This window comes from Populus nigra, chromosome 6 (genome assembly GCF_951802175.1).
Source record: "Populus nigra chromosome 6, ddPopNigr1.1, whole genome shotgun sequence".
NCBI classification, from domain to species: domain Eukaryota; kingdom Viridiplantae; phylum Streptophyta; class Magnoliopsida; order Malpighiales; family Salicaceae; genus Populus; species Populus nigra.
Genome location: NC_084857.1, coordinates 8,908,788 through 8,928,385, shown reverse-complemented (window position 1 = coordinate 8,928,385; position 19,598 = coordinate 8,908,788). Strand labels below are relative to the sequence as shown.

General features: G+C 30.2%; 1 protein-coding gene across 2 annotated transcripts; it reads right to left on the bottom strand.

Annotated features, from left to right (window-relative positions):
• Positions 1-1,422: 1,422 nt before the first annotated feature.
• LOC133696590 (putative lipid phosphate phosphatase 3, chloroplastic) lies at positions 1,423-5,275 on the bottom strand. Of its 2 annotated transcripts, none has more exons than XM_062118810.1 (9): positions 4,999-5,275; positions 4,657-4,747; positions 3,863-4,084; positions 3,580-3,667; positions 3,357-3,466; positions 2,902-2,992; positions 2,274-2,462; positions 2,124-2,183; positions 1,423-1,805 (listed from the first exon to the last, which is right to left on the bottom strand). In XM_062118810.1, the coding sequence occupies exons 2-9, from the start codon at positions 4,714-4,716 to the stop codon at positions 1,627-1,629; spliced, it is 999 nt and encodes a 332-aa protein (XP_061974794.1). In that variant the 5' UTR covers positions 4,717-4,747; positions 4,999-5,275; the 3' UTR covers positions 1,423-1,626. The 2 variants fall into 2 exon arrangements, with proteins under 2 accessions (XP_061974794.1, XP_061974795.1); XM_062118811.1 differs by having other exon boundaries at positions 5,027-5,275.
• Between the last annotated feature and the right edge of the window lie 14,323 nt (positions 5,276-19,598).

Sequence of the window (19,598 nt, the reverse complement as noted above, 5' to 3'; positions counted from 1 at the left end):
TGCGATCTCTCTACTATTGAATTTCAGTTATTCTAAGTTCTTAACCTGGTTTGCTTCAACTTTTCTGACATATTGACCCTTTTTTGATGGAGCTCCGATGGTTCGATTCCATTCCGTTAAGAGATTTAACATTAACTCATAGGATGATGACACGTGGCAGGCAAATCTCAACATTAAAATATTTGTAAAATATATTTTAAACATCAAAAGGATTTTTTGTCCTTTTTCTTTCAATTTTGTTTAAGGGGAAAATCTCAACACTTTTTAATATTTATTTTTTCAGTTCCTTTTATTCCCCCCCAGTTCTATTAAAAATATCCCTAATTAATATTTTTTTTCTATTTTGTATTTAGATAATTATTTTTATACCACGTATCGTCTTCCTATTGATCAACAATCAAAGAAGCCCCGTCATAGAAGAGTCGACGTGTCTTAAAGGTGAAAGTGGAGGTATTGATATAAACCAAAACTGAATAAAAAAGCTGATATAATTGAAATTCAACATGACACGCAACACATGATGATTTTATGCCTATACTCCACCAGATAACAACTCCATGGCGTTGAATTACGCCACCTCCATGGCGTTGAATGACGCTCGATGTTTCTTTACGGTGACATGAAGATAACATGGAGTGCAGTTAAGAGTCTTTGCCTTATAAAAATCAATTTGAGTACGAAGATCTGTTCCTCAGATACGATACTTGCAAGGCACTACTTTCTCATCCTACCTACTTCCATTAAAAAAGAAGGTTTCTGCCTTCCGTTCCGAGGTTAATGACCAATAAAATATCTAACCGAAGCTAATAATAATAATAATAAGAAGAAGAAGAAGAAGAAGAAGAAGCTGTGTGTCCGACGAGAAGGTAAAGAAAAAAACTAAAGGGGTGTTTTGTCCTGTTCAACCAGAGTTTTGCATTATTTTTTAAAACATAATCAGTTTTTTTATGTTTTTAAATTATTTTAATATATTAATATTAAAAATATTTACATTTCTATTTAAAAATATTTTAAAAAATAATATATATCACCATCTTATCTTAAACACCCTGTCAATTGTGGCTGCAGCAATCGTAGAATTGTAATCTGGTTACATACAGGGGAGAATTATCCTAAAAACCCATGACTGATTGGAACGTCGATTCAATTATATGTAAAAATGAATTACAAACAGTAGCCAACAGCTGATTAAACTCGGGCTAAAATAACATGTATATCATCCCTTAGGGTTGTTAGAATATCTGGCTAATATCGTCAACTTGATTACCGTTGATGGGATGGACCTGTTAGGTAGGTTAATCTCAAGGAATTGATCTCGTGGTTGATTAAACTTGCTTCATCACTTGATATTTTAAGACTGGAATTTTAGATCAATATCAAAGAAGATTCACCTGAGAGAGAGTTTAGTCTAAACAGAAACTATTTCAAAAAACTTTAGACACTTTTCATCTTTAGATCATCCATGGCGTTCAAGGTATTATTAACAAATCACTACCATTCATTTAACTACAGTAATAAATTGTAAATCATCATTCTACATTCTATTTACCGAAAAAGAGAAAAATAATAATAAAACAACTCAAACAAAATATGGACAGAAGTAGATCAGAAGCTAAACATGCACATTCACATCCTTCCGGATTCCAATTCCTCCAAGGAGGCAAAGTCATCTCCGTTTTGCCTGCCTTGTTGACTCACGACATGAGCATTCATGGGCTGCAAATCAAGTGCATTCATAGACTGCCCTGCATTTGTATTGGAACGTGACTCCTCCAAAGCCCGGAAATATGCATAAGGTCCCCATCCTGAAGTGAAGAAAGTACAGGGCCGGCTTAGAACAATTCATCAAAGAAACAAAAGTGCAAACAGAGAGTCGCTCTTATTCTGATAGATCTTGTCATGAAAAATCCATTAACAGGAAGATCCAGCACTGCTTGAGATAGGATGAACTTCTAATGTCTAATGGAATAATTAACAATGGCTCAAGATGTACTGCGCACGCGACAAGTTGTTTAAGTGAAAGATACTACTGATCTTTTTATGAAACATCTTCTCCAGAAGCCTAGAAAACATGAAGCGCAAGAGTAAACAAGTTAGGGAAATAAAGGCAATAGAAATCTTACCTTCATCGGTGTAAGGGGGTGGGAAAAACTGTGCATAGCAGAATGTTGCCACAACCAGCCCTGCTACCATATAAAAGCTAATCAAGTTAAATTTTGAAATGCATATTTATCTACCTTTCTCTACCAGTCATTGATAGCAGAAAAACAGACCTAGAAGGCCTCCAGCGAACACATCTTGCCAATGATGCCAGTAATCATCAACTCGAGAGACGGCGACAAGAGACGCAGCAAGTAGAGGAAGAAAAACAATGCATAGTTTTGCCACATGCCCTTTCCGATCAAATGCCTTGAGTTTTCCAGATAAGTAGAGTGAGAGAAAACCTAATCCAGCAAAGGACCCTGCGTTGCAGAACTAATTTTTATCAGTCGAATTAATGAGTCCTGACATGACATTCAAATATCTCCTTCGAAACACTTACTATTTGGAATGCTGCTATGAAAAAACAAGTATTTTGTGCCTGAAATGTAACCTACGCCTTATTCGGCGAGAACTTGAAAGTACTTAATTTCTCGATATTTTGCACAGTTGAGTTAATTGTTTGTCTTTGAAAACTACCCCAGACATACGAAATGCTAAAAGGAAAGTGGCCAAATAATAGCATCAGGAAAGTTTCAAATTTCCATTTCATAGTTTCCCTCGTGGTCATGTTGATCGAAATACAAGTTTGAACTTATATATATCATATTATCATCTCATGGTTGATGTACAGATCACAGCACAAATTAGCCAAAACAAGACGGACAAGCATTGCAGGATGTAGATGGAACTGTAGCTTACATGAAGTATGACCACTTGGGAAACTTTTATGTCCTTCCTTAACGTCACTTCCTTTACCATGACATATTACATTTCCCCACCTATCATAGAGCTGAACAACACAAAATAAATAAATAAAGAAGTTACAAGGATTGAAAATAGTAAACAGTGCCAGGTAAACACGACACAGATAATTAATATTAAGGTCTATATCAGAATGCAGCCACTAGCTGGGGACATATCAAGTTCAAGGAAAAAGAAATATTCAAGAAAAAATTAAGGCCGGCTTATTGAAATGGTCAAAACCAGCTCAACTGCTGTCAAGGAATCGCTTTAAAAAAAAAGAGAGAGAGAAAATTGTTAGGGTGTACAGCTCTTATGAAAAAGATAATTAGACATAATTATTACAAAGACCAAAAACTTGTATGTTAAAAAAATGCATCGAAGAGTTCAAGAAAGGGAAAACAGAGACATACATCCTTCCCGTCAGGAAAGCAACGCCAAAAGAAGTCTGGTCGAGGCCTGCCAACAGCATTTTTTATTGCATCCGTGATGACAGCAGTAATCAGCACAGAAAATAAGAGGCCTGATCTTGATTGCGTAGAGAATATTCATTAATATTTACTTACAACAAGAAAAACATGGAAGAAACAAAAAAGTACAGGTCAAACATAAAAAGCATAGTGCAAATCGAATTACCTAAGATGCTGTGATGCAGATCATAGACATCTTTTCTTCTAATATAAACTACAAGGAAAACAGCAACGGGCAACAAAACTGCATACAACTGAATATCAAAACGGTAAAGACCCCGATGAATTATATACTCATTATCAGCAACACAGAAGCCCAATCAGAAATATTGAGAAACTATGCAATCTAAATTTGGCTTGGGATGTTCAATCGATGCACACCTTTCTGAAAACTTAAACCCCTCCCAAATAACAAACAACTTGAAAAGTTAATGCTGAAGAAAACTTACAGGCACGGTCCATACAGGTACCGTGTTCTCTTTCAAGGGATATTTCAGGTCTGTCATCATATCCTTTCCCACGAACCGGTAAAATGGATGGATTACGTAGAGAATGACCTCAATCACCACAAGTAGCAGTAAAATAAGCCAATCGTGCATGTGATCCCTCGCAAGTTTGGCTCCATGAGATTTGATTGTGTGTGTACCCATCCCCGCCTGCCTCACTCTGCCCTGTTATTGAGAGTAAGAAAATTACAAAAGAATAAAAAAATCCGCTCGGACCGGCAAGGTGAAGTAACAAAATCTAATTTCTCATTCAAATTCGTACTTAAACAACTCAGTACTCTACGCGTATACAACTATAAATTTATCTTTGTCTAGTAAGACATCGAGTCTTGTTTGAAACTGTTGATTAAAACTAGCAAACAATTGAAGCACATCTTTACGGACAGAGAATTATGGTGAAAGAGAAAACCCAGGACTCAGAGTCCATAAAATCTAGTTTTAAGACCTGTTCCTCGACCAATCCACATAAATTCATGGTTCATGGATCACTTTTGTCCATTATCCATAACCACAGCAACATATAATCCCCCAGAAGGAAAATAACCTTTCATCATAACTTCACAAGCCAAAATATCAAATATCTTTTCAAACATAATTAAACATTAATGAATATTTATCTTAACAAATTTGCCTCCAAAATTAAATTAGTCCTGTGATGATGACATTGATTATAACCTGAACATGAAAAGGTAGAAAACCACACAAACACAAATACACACACACAATGTCCAACAAACCTGGAAGATACCACGGAAATCCGGGAGAGAAAAACATGACATCATGTTCCTCCACGCCATCGATGCACAAACTCAGCAACGAAATTCTTTTCTACGCAAGAAAATAAAGCACCCAACAACGGGAAAGAACGTTAGTTGATTTGGAATGAGAGCTAGATATAAGGAAAACGGAGAACGAGAAAATGGTGGCAAAGAGTATCAGTCAGTGACAAGAAAGGTGGAAAAAAATGGAATCTCTTTATCTTTAATAGGTAGATAAAACAAAAAAGAAAAGAAGTGCGGGTAGTAAAACAAGGCAATGATTTAGCACGCATTACACGGCCAAAAAAGGTGAATACGAACCATATACTGTTATTATACATCAATAGACCTGTTTGGAAGGGAAAAAGACAGTGCTTGCACTTTTGTATGGGACGTCGCCGGCAAGAGAGCGGCTTTAGTTTTGACGGTTACAGCGAGAAAAGGAAAGAGAAGATTGAGGGCACTTTGAAATCGATATCTTTGCCCGCTGCGCTGGCGGTTAAGATTTTCTAGAGATAAACCCGATTATTAGTTAGAGGCCTTGTGTTTTATAGGAGGCGTCTTCGTTTTACGTTTGAACGAGTATCGACTTTTGTTCTTGCTTGACAATGGTCACCAATAAAAAGTTCGATTATCCATCGTTTGGTTAGGCCGGTTGGAGTTTGGTGTGGACGTGTGGGCCCAACGGATGGGGAGTCAGAAGTTACAACAGCGAAATGGCAACTTCCATGACTTCCAGCGACGACGACGTTTTCAGACATGCTAGAGACAATTGGAAAGAAACAACTCTTCAATGCCCTTCCTTTCCTTCTTTTTTTTAATATTCCTCGATGAGATTTTGAAAGTCACATGTATATACAAGAAGGATTTTTCTAAAATATGTCTTGAATATTGCACGTTGAGAAGTATTATTTTTTAAAAATCCCTCCGACTCTTAAATCATTGGCCATTATATATTTGATTTTATTTTTTTCAAAACTACAATAAAACTAAAAGGTTGTTCACTTCCTCACGGTTTCACGTGATAGTTGATTTTTTTTTTTCATCACTTAATTTAAATTTCTTTAATTTTTTTTTTATGCGTTGATATTTTTCTATATTTACATGTTGACAGTTCAAAGTGTTTGACCAGAGTTTCTAATTTTATTACAAACCAATTTAATGAGATTTTATTGAAATTGATAAATTAAAACACAGTTAAAAGAAAGATAAAACCAAGCAAAAACAACGGGGCATTACCCAGATTTTCAGGATAAAAAAACAATCTAGTCCAAATATTCAACTTTTAACTAATTTTTTGGTCCTTTTAGTTTTATAGATTTTGTTTGATTAAAAACTTTATTTTATTTTACATTTTAGTTTCCAAGTTTTTTTAAAGAAAAGAGAAAATATATATATATATATATATATATATATATATAAAGGAATGAGAAATAAAGTAGTTGTTTTGCCACGGCTTGATAATGAAAAAGTTAATATTAGTGTAAATGAATTCCAATTAATAAGAAAAAAAAATAAGGTGTTTCTTTAATCATTTTTCTTGCTAGAAAAAAAGTAAACAGGTACTTGTGAGAAAAAAATATTCGAGTTATTTTTATGTTTTTTTAATGTATTAAATGATAATTTAAAATTTAAAAATGAGTTTATTGAGAATTACATTGTACTTCTTATATTTTGAGTTGTAGATTGGTTTTTTCAAGTTAAAAAAGTCAACACTCGACCATCCAATCATCTTAAATGTTTATAATTTATGTAGGTCGTCTACATGTTTTTTTAAAAATAACCTAGGACAAACAACATACCAGTCGTTCTATTTTTATTTTTTTAAAATGACAAGTAGTGAGCCTAGTCTCGCAGCCGGTTAGCCTTTTCTATGTTAGGTCAAGTTTATTGGCACACCATTATTATTATTATTATTATTATTATAAATCAAATATATATGAAAGAACGAAGAAGAAAGAAACAATCGTGTCACGTAAAGCACGTAGGCTGACCCAAAAAACATATGTATGTATGTATGTTCTTACAGGATCTATGTAAGCCTCCAAAATTATGTCCATACCCAGTTAAATCATGGACTTTGAAAGTGAATTCCTCCCTGCAGCTCTTATAGTTATGAATCTATGCCTGAAGGCCCAAAACTATGAACAGAGAAGTTAGATATCACCTGCCCGTCACGTTTTGTGAAACCCAGTGTGTAGCTCTGATCTCTACTTCCGTGGGTCAAACATGAGAAACAGATATGATAAAAAAAAGATTGGATGAAGGAGAAACACTTTTTTTTTCTCAAACTGTTTTTTATTTGAAAATATATTAAAATAATATTTTTTTTATTTTTTAATATTTATTTTTAATATCAATACATAAAATTTTTTTGAAAATACAAATAAAAATAAATAATTTTTAAAAAAACTCCATTTAACACCTCTCCCAAGCACCCTTTACCGGGAAAGAAGTGCGGGCACAAAGGCTCTGCTCTCTGGTCTTAATTTTCCGGGCCTCGAGATCAGGCTCTAGTATTTTTTCTGGTAGTGGTTCAGTGACACATGGGGCCCGTGACAGAGCCCACCAAAAGCTTGGGGATTATGACGATGCTTAAAGAATAAGATTATGACCAAGGCTTGAATTTTGACTGCTTCAAAAATCTCTGCGTTGACACTGATCGCAACGATGATAAAATGATCCTTTTAATTTACAAAAGTTTCAATGAATTGAATATTATGTCTCTTTATTTCCTCTTTTTTTTTTTCATTTTTCATCACAAAGTTTTATTGTATTTTAACTATGATAATCTATTTTATTGGCAAAATAAGTAATTAATTGTATATATACATCATTACTTGTCAGAGTTCAAACCTGTACAGCACGACATTTTTTGCTCTAATTATGTATTCTCAATTTAATTATGATTCTTATCCCGTTTCTACTATTGCCAGAAATTAGTCTTCGAATTCGAAAGGCTCGCTTTATCAAAGAATGAACGATGGTTGCTTCGAATCATTCCCACGGAGAACACCTCTGTATCACATCGTCATCATCTCATCCTAGAAATCGAGACCGAATGGGATCGTACCTTAAGAATACTTTCTTCGTTCTCTAGTTTCAGTATCTTAGTGAGAGAAAATAATAATAATAATAATAATAATAATATAAAGGTAGCCTCCGCCAGCCCTTCATCTTTCATAACTAAATTTTTTTTCCATGCGATATAGCAACTTGGCTTCTTCTTTTTTTTATTCCATCAATTAAATCATTTGATTTTTTTATATTTTGAATATTTTTATTTTAATATACTAGTATCAAAAATAAATTTTAAAAATAAAAAATATATATTATTTTGATATATTTTAAAATAAAAAAATACTTTAAAAAATAATTATAATCACGGTATCAAATAAGTTTTAATCATATTAGCAATAGCTGATAAAGAAAATAAGAAAATAATTGATGACTCATAAATCACATTAAACATTGCTGGAACTTATTCTTATTTATCTCAAGGTATCGCATGGAAACCGCATTTAAATTTCTACTCCACTTTGAATATTATAGCACCGAGTTGCACGACAAAGAGTGTCTCTGGAACATTTATCATGGGAGTTTAATACAAGAATTTTTTATTTTTAAATATAAAGTGAGATTCTTCGAATCTACCATACTTTATCTGTTAACTGTACTGGTAAAGCGGCTGGCAATATTAGAGAAAATAGCAATAATTATGAGATCTTCCCCTCTTTACGGCGAATCATTTTCACGCCCTCCTACTGGCTCTACTGTTCTTTTATTTTTAGTTTTAATAATGATGATATTTCAAAATACAATATATATAAATAATATATTATTTAATGTTTTATATATTGGCTAGTTAATATATTCAGTTACTTAAATTTTATATTTTAGTTTCAAGTCTCAGTGGCCTTAAGGCATTGAAAAATCAATAAATATTTTTTAAAAAATTAAATTTAAATAATAAAAATATTTGTGATTGAGTTTTAAATGAGTTATTGCTCTTAAATATATTAGAGTTTATGATGAGTATTACTTTGATGATTTAGAATTTATTTATACCCTGAAAATTTTCTATCATATATATTAATGAGACAATAAATATAATAAGTCTTTTAAGAGATCTTATATATATTCATGAGCATAGAAAAATTATTACATTAATATAAATAATTATTTTATTTCAAGAAGCATGATAGTTTTTAATGTTTTTATTTTAAAAAATCGTTTAAAATTTAATATATAAGTTAAATTTAAATGACTTTGATTATTTATAAGCTCTGTAAGTCTGATGTGATATCTATTTTATTTATTTTATAAAAATATTAACCAAATATTTCAACACATCAAATACCCAATAAGCGTATTGTGCATGGATAAGGACAGTTGTCTAATCAATGCTTCAAATTGAAATGGAACTGGTGTGAGATGGAAGCGAAGCATCCACTGTTGTGGTCCGGTAAAGTCTCGCGTCCCAGTAGAAGAAAGAGAGAGACCCATTTACAATTTTTGAAATATTTTATTTTGTAGAATCTGACACAGCAATCTATTGTTTCATGACTTATAATACAAGCTATAATTCGAGAGGCATTTTTTTTTTCCTCCGTGATGTTTGTTTTCTAAAAGTAATTTTAAGAAAATTATTTTTTAAAATTTTCTGTATTTATTTATTATTAGAAAAAATAGTCAGCAAAAAATACTTTATAGTCAAAGAAAATTTTTATATGATTTCTAGAAAGTATTTTTTCGTTTGGCTATGTTTGTTTTTCGAAAAATAGTTTTCGGGAAACCACTTTTCAAACTTTCATGTGTTTGTTTGCCATTAAAAAAGTTGGTCAACGGAAAATATTTTCCAGTCAAAGAAAAATTTGGCTTAATTTTCAGGAAAGAGTTTTCCTAAAAAATTTAGGCAGAAAACACTTTCCGGAAGTTGTGAAAAATTTAGAAACATCATTATTTGCTAATTATATCAAATTTGATTCCCAAACTTTTGATTGCTATATATATTTTGTTTTGAATATTTACCTTTTAATTTCATCTCTTAAAATTTAATTTTTATATTAACTTTGGTCCTTATTTTTACAATTGCTATTTGTTTTTTCCTTATCATTTTTTTATTGAAAATTTTTATCTATCAAATTTGGTCCTCATTATTTTAATTGTTACTTATTTTATTTCAAATAATTTATGAAATGTTAGTTATTATTATTTTAACTTCTTCATTTTTCAATTTTTTTATTTTTTATTTGATCTCTATTATTTTGATTATTATTTATTTTATCTGAAATGATTTATGAAATTATATATTTTTTCAATTTCATTCCCATTCAACTTTTTAATTTGTAAGATTTTTTCCTCATTATTTTAACAAGCTTGAAAAAAATAAAACATTAATAAGTTTTTTTCCAGCTTATTTTCTATAACATAACCAACACTGGAAAATGTTTTCCAACTTATTTTCTATTACACTACCAAACATCGGAAAATACTTTCCTGAAATTCACTTTCCAAAAAAAAATTACTTTTCAGCAAACAAACGGACCCTCTTCTTGTTTTTTTTCCACTTCCCTGTAAATGTTTCTGTATATTATTTTGCAGCAGTGGCGGAGGCAGCCCTGACCCCTCAAGAAAATTTTTCCCAACCCTTTTCTTATATAAAATGACCAAAATTTTAATTTTTTTAAAATAATTTTTTTAATTTGACCCTCCTATTTTTTTTTTCTTGCTTCTCCCCTGTTATGCAGCACATTTATTATCATGATCATAAATATAAAGGTTAAATGATATGTGATATAATCCCAAGAGAATCCATGAATCCAAGCGTGTGACAACCAATAGTCCACGATGCACGAATGGACCTTCATGGTCTCGCCCTGTGCAACTGCCTAAAATAACCCGAGAGTCCCTTCATGCAAATAGCTTGGGGTGGGCTTGGATCTGGTCACACGGTGGAATTTTATTAACCAAGATCCAGCCCAGTACACTCAAGAGCAAACTGCTTGGACCTCCTTCATTAAATTAATTACCCTTTTTTCAGGTATAAATAAACTCCCAGATTGATTTCCTCTCCTAGGGTCCGTCCGGCATCTAATGCTGCTGGGAAAGTTTGGGTCTTCGGCATCTGAAACTGGAACATGCCGTCAACAGACCAAATTAGCGAAAAGGAGGATTGGCTGGCACAGCTTCCTGGAAAGCAAGGCGCAAGGGAGTGTGGTAAAGTAGCTAGAATCGAGGTGATTGTTTTTCAACTTTGACGACATCTCGCAGTCCGAAGAGAAAAAATGGCTGCTCTGTCTATGGCTCAATTAGCTGTCTCCTGTAGTGGTCCCAAACTCCCGTGAGTTTTGATTGCCTGTTTCCTAAGTGGCATGCTCCCTTTCTTGCTCTCGCAACACCATCTCTTCAGTATCAGGGATCATCACTAGAGATTTGATCCTTTCTCTGCTGCGGGGCCTCGGCCACTTTAACCTTTTGCTTTTATGAATGGACACCGAAGCTGTCCAATTAAACAATTCATTTTTATTTCGAAAGACTGGATTAACTTCAATTTCGAATCACCATATCCATATATAGTTTATTAGACCCTAAAGCAAACTATACCCAGACTTGTAAGTGTTCCTATCTAACGAGATATATATATATATATATATATATATATATTAAGATGTTTTTTTATTTAAAAATATATTAAAATAATATATTTTTAATTTTAAGATTTATTTTTAATATCAACCCATCAAAACAATCTAAAATCATAAAAAATTAAAACAAGAAAATAAAATAAAATAAAATAAATCATTTTTTAAACAAAAAAACACAAACACAAACAGTCGTAGCAATCCATCATGTAAAAAAAATAATGAAAATTCAATTTCAGGTGGGGTTTTGCATGTGAAGTTGATATGGTAAAGTAATTGTTTTTATTGACATTAATGTCTTGTTCACTCGTATAATAGAATAACTAAGATTGAGCTTTTACCCTGTGAATAAATGCGAGGTCATGCTAAAACAGTGAACAGCCACACAATGTTCCGTAAGACTTAGCCCATTGGTTTAATATTGTATTACATTATTGCATTACGTTACAGTACTGTGTATTAAAATAGAATGGGATTTTATTGTTAATTAAATGTGTTTTTAAGTAAAAATACATTTTAGTCATTGAATACTATGAGATTTTCATGTATGGTCTATGTAATTTTAGATTTTGATGTTTTTTTCTTGAATTTTTTTTTCACGTTTTGACAAGTGTGAGTTGATAATCAACTATATTTAAGCTAAAAAAATAACATTGATGTCAATTAGTTTGATTTTAATAAAAGAGCTTGATGTATGAGGTTTTGATTTTTAATCTTATAAAGAAATGATAAATCAAAATTTAAATTTGTTTTTGTCCAGTTTGATCTTTCATTCTAATTAAAAAGTGTTTACATTTTTATAATGTTTTTTTATGTATTTTTAAACCATAACATATTGAAAAATGGGTTTTAAAAACCTTAATTTTTCAATCCCTATAAATTGATATAATTTATTTAAACAAATAACATGTCATTCATATATACAAAGTACATGTTGTCAATTCAATTTAACCAGAAAATCTAAGTGAGTAACTTATTAAAAAAACAAAAAAAAAAATTGCACGCGCTGGCTTTTTTCTTTAAGGCCAAGCATGTGAGTTCGTCCTTCCAAACACTCATAATTTTTTTTAAATAGCTTATTATTTTTTTATTGTTATAAAATAAAATTATTTGAAATAATATTAATAAAATATATTTTTATAGTTTATTTTTTGAATAAAACTAGAGTTATCGATGGTAAAAATCAATAATTACTTCATGAGTAATTATATATGAATCTAATATTTTTTTTTAATTTTCTTATGAATATTTGATAAGAATATAGGATTTATTTTATCAAAAATAATTTATTTAATTTATCAAGTTAAATATTATTTTACTTTTCATGCATTTGCTATCAATTATCAAGCTATAATTTTTTTTATTGATTTTTTAAAACCATGATATGTTTTTATCCTTTAAAACATACTTTAGATGAAAAATATTTTATCAAGATAAATAATATATAAATAAGAAAAGAGGGTTTCGATTCAAGAGATACATTTTTTATCATTAATTAAAATCATTGGAAGTGCTTACAAGTATTTATTTTAATTATTTTTATTTTTTCATTTAAAATCCATTCCTCTTGTAAAAATAATTTAATACATAAAAAATGACTAAGAAAATGTATAATTTTTCATAATTTAAATTGTTTTCTTATTATAATTATCTATTTTTATTGTCACAAAACTGAATAAATATAAATTTTAACTTGACATAGTTACAACATATATTATCAGGAGATTCATAATCAAATTAGATTGTCCATCAACCCCAACCAAGTTAACTTTCAATTAATTAATTAATGAAAGAAATTTTATATTTTTACAAAATCAATCATTGATAATTACTTCATAAATCTAAGGAAAAACATATATATTAAAAGAAAAAAAATCATATTCAATCTAATTAAAAACAATAAAAATATTTTCAACATTTTATCAGTAATTACTCTCATACTAATATAAAAATTTCCGAGCCACTCTCGGAGCTTATTATTACTGACACCGTCATTATGTTGTCACCCCCCCGGGAACATACGATCCGATACACCATTGTTTGGTTGTATTACAGAGCGATAAAACGGCAGGAAATCATGATGACTACGTGGGTTTTATACATCGTTCTCGTGGATCGCTATTATTGGTTGGCTCCCTCGGTACATTCTTTCGTGCATGCCATCACTTCCCTCGCTAGAATACTTATTTCAGGATAAACTTCAACCTCACCCTTGGATTAATCAGGAAATTTCCGATGTAAAAAATATTTTTATTTTTATTTTTTCCATCTTGATTTTATAATTTTTAAAAAATATTTAAATGAAGATTTGAAATAATTTTTGTTAAAAAAATCATTTCCACATACCTATCAAAAAAATTTAAAAGCATTGAAATAAATTAGGTAAAGATTTGTTATTTTATATCCACAACTCTCGATATTTTTCTTAAAAAAAATAAAAAGTATTAACATTAAATGTATTAAGATACAAATTGGTTGTTATTTTTTTTATTGGATTGCAAACAAGAAAAAAAATCATATCTACACAATTCAAAAATCTACACCAACAATCTAGCTCTTCTAAATTATGTTCTAATCCACCTTTTATCCTTGAAGTTTAAAATTTCTCAATATTCTTTTAGTTTTCAACTATCTTATCACCTATATTTTTGTTGCGGGTTGGATCTAAAATTTTTTGACTATAAAAAATTAATATCTGGATTATTAGAAATTTTTTGGTGCTGGTTCAAACTTTGAAAATCTTGACCTGAATCTTTCATTGATATTTTATAAGCCCACCAAACTTATAATCCAAGTAATGAACTCCATCAAGTTGAATTAATTTTCTTATATTACTACATGATAAATAATATAAAAAAAAATTCACCATCAATTCAATATCAAAAAATAAAATTCAATGAAAACTACACACTAAATGATAAAATAAAAAAACTTGGTATAATATATCAAACTTGAAAAATTATAACCCAATTCTTCGATTAATATCTAGTTAATCATCCAAAACTACATTTTGGGTTATGTACTCCATTATGTTAAATTAATTTTATTTTATAATAAAAAATATAAAAATTAATCTACCATCAAACCAACATTAAAAGATTAATTTTTTTTTATAAAAATCCCATATTAAATAAAAAAAAATCCAAACAATAAAAAGGCCAATACAAAAGAGCCCATATAAAGGGAAGGGCACCGCACACAGGGGCTGTAATTTTTTACTCTGTATAAGGGGTGGAACCGTGGTCAACCATTTTTTTTTTGTAAGAAAAAATATGTGTTTGTTTTGAAGAAAATATGATGTCAAATGGAGATAAACTCGCTACCTCACTTGAGCTACCACACAAAACTTGTAACTAAATGATAAAAAATAAAATAAAAATACATCAATTTTATTTTACCGAGAAAAAAATTATAACAACATAAAGTCTTGAACCCGCGATCTCATGTCACCTCCACATATTAACCACTGAATTATGACACACAACTTGTAAACAAATAATTTTAAAGATATCTCAATCAATTTCATTGTTCATGTAAATAATAAAACCAACTCTTGTCGTTTTTGTTGCATTTATATATAGTAATTTCTAACATCACCTCTCAATCATTAAATAGCCAGCTTTCGAGTTTTTATTATGGGTTTCTAATTGTTTCTGTAAGATCTCATAACAAACACGTCTACTTTATAGATATAAAATAAAAACATGAAAATATTTAAAAAAAAAACTATAAAGGTACTATCGAGAAATTTTAAACTGTCGAGGGGTAGAAATGGAACATTGATGATCACATCTCACAATGGAAAAAATATACCTCAGACTTGAATCCAAGAGCTTGCTCACTTGTCAATTTCGGCTTTACGATAGGCAATTGGGTCGGTCTCCATGGCCGCATTCTTGTTCTCGATCTGGGTTTAAAAGGCCGAAAATATAATATTGTGTGATCATATACATGACGGCAATTTATCCTTTTTAATTTTATTTAAAGTATATTTTCACTAAGAGAATTATACTTTGGTTTATGATGTTTATGGTATATTGAATATCCAAAAAAAATGTCAAGCTAGTCGTCTTGCAATTTTATCTGGAATAAAATATTAATTTAAATAGCGACAACAGCACTACCCTAATTCACGGTCTACCTTTGAAATCTTATCCTGGTCTGCGAGAACATCAACTTGTATTATCATCTATGATTGGACTAGTGCATCAAATTTTTACTAGTTCTCGGGTGTCCGGTACTTAGAGCAATATATTTTTTTTTTAAAAAAATTACTTTAAAATATATTAAAATAAAATTTTTTATATTTTATATTTTTAACATTAATATATTAAAAATATTAATCTAGTATTTTTTATTTATATGAAATGTAACATCCTGAGTGAAAGGCAATTTCAATCGCGCCGCATTATCCGTAACTGTGCCATGCTTAATGATTTATTAATTATATTTTTTGGAAAAGGTCAACCTTAATTTTTAGTGCATGCAAGAGGCCGCGTAGTGCTCAATCTTTTGCACCTATTTTGGGATTTTTAAAAACAAATAAGAAAAAAAAGAAAGTGCTGTTTAATTAAAGATGGCAGTCTGGGCCACAACTCCTCCACTACTTCTCCCAGTCTCTCTTTGGAATGGGACCCCTAGTCTGCAATTGAAATCAACATTCACGATGCCATTGGTGTTTTTCTTCCCTTTTTAAGAAAATACTGATCTGGCTAAATAACTAGTTTATTCCACGGAAGCTTATCCGGGCAAGCTTTTTTTATCGTGGCTACATTTTTCTTTTTCTTTTTCCCTTTAGGTACAGGCTACAGGGATGACGGCTCCCTAGTGTATCCACTGAAACTAGCTTGCAGAGTGTGCCCAGCGCCGCCGCACTCGGCTTCCAATTGGAGACTGCAAATTAGCGTTGCAGGACAGCACCTGGACATTCTTTCTTTGCGTGTGTTTTTTGGTACGAAATTGTTCTTTCAATTTCCTGTCGTGCTAAAGCTTTGGATTGCAAGAACTGGACCTCCGTCCAAATGTATTTTCTGGCAATAAATACTCTGAATTTTATGAAAAATTATTGTTTTGAATTTTTTATTTTAATATGTTGATATTAAAATTTTTTATAAAAAATAAAAAATATTTTAAAAAATAACTGTTACCACACTTTTACGTGCCCTTTTAAAAAAAAAATTATCAGGGAACATGAAATTGTACTAGGTTCGGCGACCTATTTTATACCGTTAGGTGTGGATTTTCTAGTTTTGCATGTAAAATGATGTTTAAAAATTGGAAACACTTTTTAAATAAAAAAAATCAACAACTTAAATTATAAACTCCATTTGATTGAATAAATTGATTTTATTTTAATTAGATAAAAATACAACGATAAGAGACAAACTAGATAAATTAAAATTAATCATAGTGACTTGGAAAAAGAATTCAAAAGAAAAAAAAATGATATACCTTAATTCATAGCTAATTAAATATGGAAGGAAAATTTTAAATAAAAAATTAAAAAAAAAACTCAACCCGAGTCAACTTAAATTAAAATAACAAACATCTAGCCTGAATAATAAGGATGAGATAATCTAATAAAAAATATATGAAAAAAAATTACAAAACCTAAAACCTAATTCTTGAAAAACCAACAATAGATGACAATAGGATAACCTAGTAAAAAACAAAATGAAAAAAATGATGAAATTTAATTTTAAAAAAGAACCAAAATTTTTAAGAGTGAAATTAAAAAAATATTAAATTTTATTTTTTAAAAAAATGTCTGTAAGAATTGTTGAGTAGACATGGGTCAACTCAATAAAAATAACGAAGAAAATTACGAAGCTCATTTTTTCTTAAAAAAATAATATCGAATGATAAGAATAAAAACATAAATTAAATCTAAGAAAACAAAAAATGATTTTTTATTCGTGTTATCTTTTCAAATTCATTACTTATATCACTAGGTTATAGGTATCATATATGAAAAAACCACGAAGCATGGTTTCAGACCAATCAAATATTACATAATGTTATTGAAAAATAAAATAAGTATACAAAATGATATAAAATAGAAATAATAATTAAAAGAACAAGGATAAAAATTTAAATAAAAATAAATAAATTAGATGTCAAATACAAGACTTTGATTGAATGATAAAATCAAAAATAAAATTCTATTCGATATAATAATCCAAAAAAAAAATAAAAACAAGTTAGAAAAAATAGAGCTACGATGTGAAATTGACAATATATCTAAATTTCACAAGAGAGCCAACAATAAAAAAAAATAAGGTTGAAATCTCAATAAAAAAAATTTAAATAATAAACACGAATCTCAATCAAATAAAAAAAAAAGAAAAAGAAGAAAGCACCACCATTAACAAACTACCAGACCATTGAAGCTATTGACAATCCAATACTGACTAATAGATGTTGTAAAGATATTGCTTTGCCGCCATATCCAGTTTTAATGTTGTTTTTCATGGGAGGGGCAAAGCCATCACTATACTTTTGTCACATTAAATAATGTTTTTTCCAAAACAAATTAGTCTGTGTTAATTATATTGTAAGAATATATTTTTAATCATTTTTAATGCATCCAGGTTCTTATATTGATTTCCTTGCATTGGACTAAAACTTTTCTAATGTATCCAATGGACCACTCCTGCCTGGACAAGGACTAGTTAACCAATATTTTCTCTCGTAGTTTTTTTATTCAAATTTGAGATGATTAAGCGAGAGGAAAAAAATCTATTCAATGTTACCTCGGCAAATACCTCAAGAGCACTCGCATACGTGGTGCATCGCAATCAAAGCATGAACAAGCATATATTTATTGTGTGTCCAGTATTTCATTTTAAAGTATTTTTTAAATATTTTTACCTGGATGTATATTAAAAAAAATATTTTTTAATATTAACATATCAAAATAGTAAAAACAATTAATTTAATACTTTTTAAAATAAAATACATTTTTACATATAAACGCCATTCTAACACAAAAACAAACGGTTGAAACGCGAAAGAGAGACAGAGCAGATAGATCAAAGAAAAGTTCAGCGGTGTCGACTAATCCCGTGCTCCAACACATTTCTCTCACTTTTAATGCCCTTAAAAAAATGCAATATAATGACGTGTGATGATAAAGGGGAGAATTTCGTGAAAATTTTTATACCCGTGAAAAAAATATTAAATATCGTCAGTAAACTTTAAAAAAAAAATGGAAAGGGGGGAAAAAATTACAGACCAGAGACCATGAGCACAAAAAGATGGTAGACCAGAAGCACCTGATTCTTTTGATTTCTAACCTTTTTTTTTTTTCGTTGTCTGGAGGGGAAACGTGACGTGACAAAGGCAATTAAATTCTACCGTTACTGTTACTTTACAGCCCAGCTTCTACGTGGATGCCGCCTGGCATCATCCCCACTCTCCATCCTTACACGCGCCGATCACATTTACTGCTTGAATTTTCCAACTGACAGACAGCTAACAGCGCCGTGTTTTGTGGCGCGTGGTATGCAAGTCGGGCTGTGATTTTTTGGCCAAAAGTTTGCATGATGATTGCGTCACCCGCGATGTGCGTTCGCTTCGCTCATTTGGCGGAATAACTGCGTTTGACAATATTCTCTACGTAAGTATTATAGTATTTAATTTCCCTCCTCTCGTTGGCTTTTTTGAAAACGCGTTTTGTAAAGTGAATCATTTTTTTTAATATAAAAAATTCAAATGTTGACAGTGTTTTGTTTTTCTAGTACAAAAAATTAATTAATGTAATTTTGTTTTTGAAGTAGACTAATCTAAGTTAAAAAACAACTCGAATTCTAAACAAAAATACAGTTTATCTTTTAAAAAATTAAAAATTATTAAGATTAAAACATAATTGATTTATATCAACTTGTCAAATTTTCTTTAAGAGACGTTGACGAGGTGGATTATACCATCCTAGGCGATGTAAATTCTCAAAGGATTTTTGTTTTTATATAAAAACAGAAGAATGATATAATTCGTAACTTCTTGTTTTTTAAGTACAGTATCAGATCCTTCACTATAAAAATTAAAAAGGTATATTATTAGATTTTAACGAATAAAAATAACTAAATAATATATTAATTACTGGACTCCATTTTGTTTCTATTAAAATCTCGCTATTATTTAAAGTGTATGTAATATGTGTCCATGAATGGATAATATTCATGACAGACGAATCAAATTTGGAAAAAAATTGCTCATAATTAATATCGCATGGGATTTATATGCTACATAAAATCACATAACCTCATGATCAACTGC

Bases quoted from the DNA above. Each gene is read 5' to 3' on its own strand.
- LOC133696590 (XM_062118810.1), bottom strand. From the start codon at position 4,716: ATGGCGTGGAGGAACATGATGTCATGTTTTTCTCTCCCGGATTTCCGT. The intron at 4,085-4,656 runs GTTTGTTGGACA...TCTCAATAACAG, and splicing joins ATTTCCGTGGTATCTTCCAG to GGCAGAGTGAGGCAGGCGGG. The intron at 3,668-3,862 runs GTAAGTTTTCTT...TTTGATATTCAG, and splicing joins TACCTGTATGGACCGTGCCT to TTGTATGCAGTTTTGTTGCC.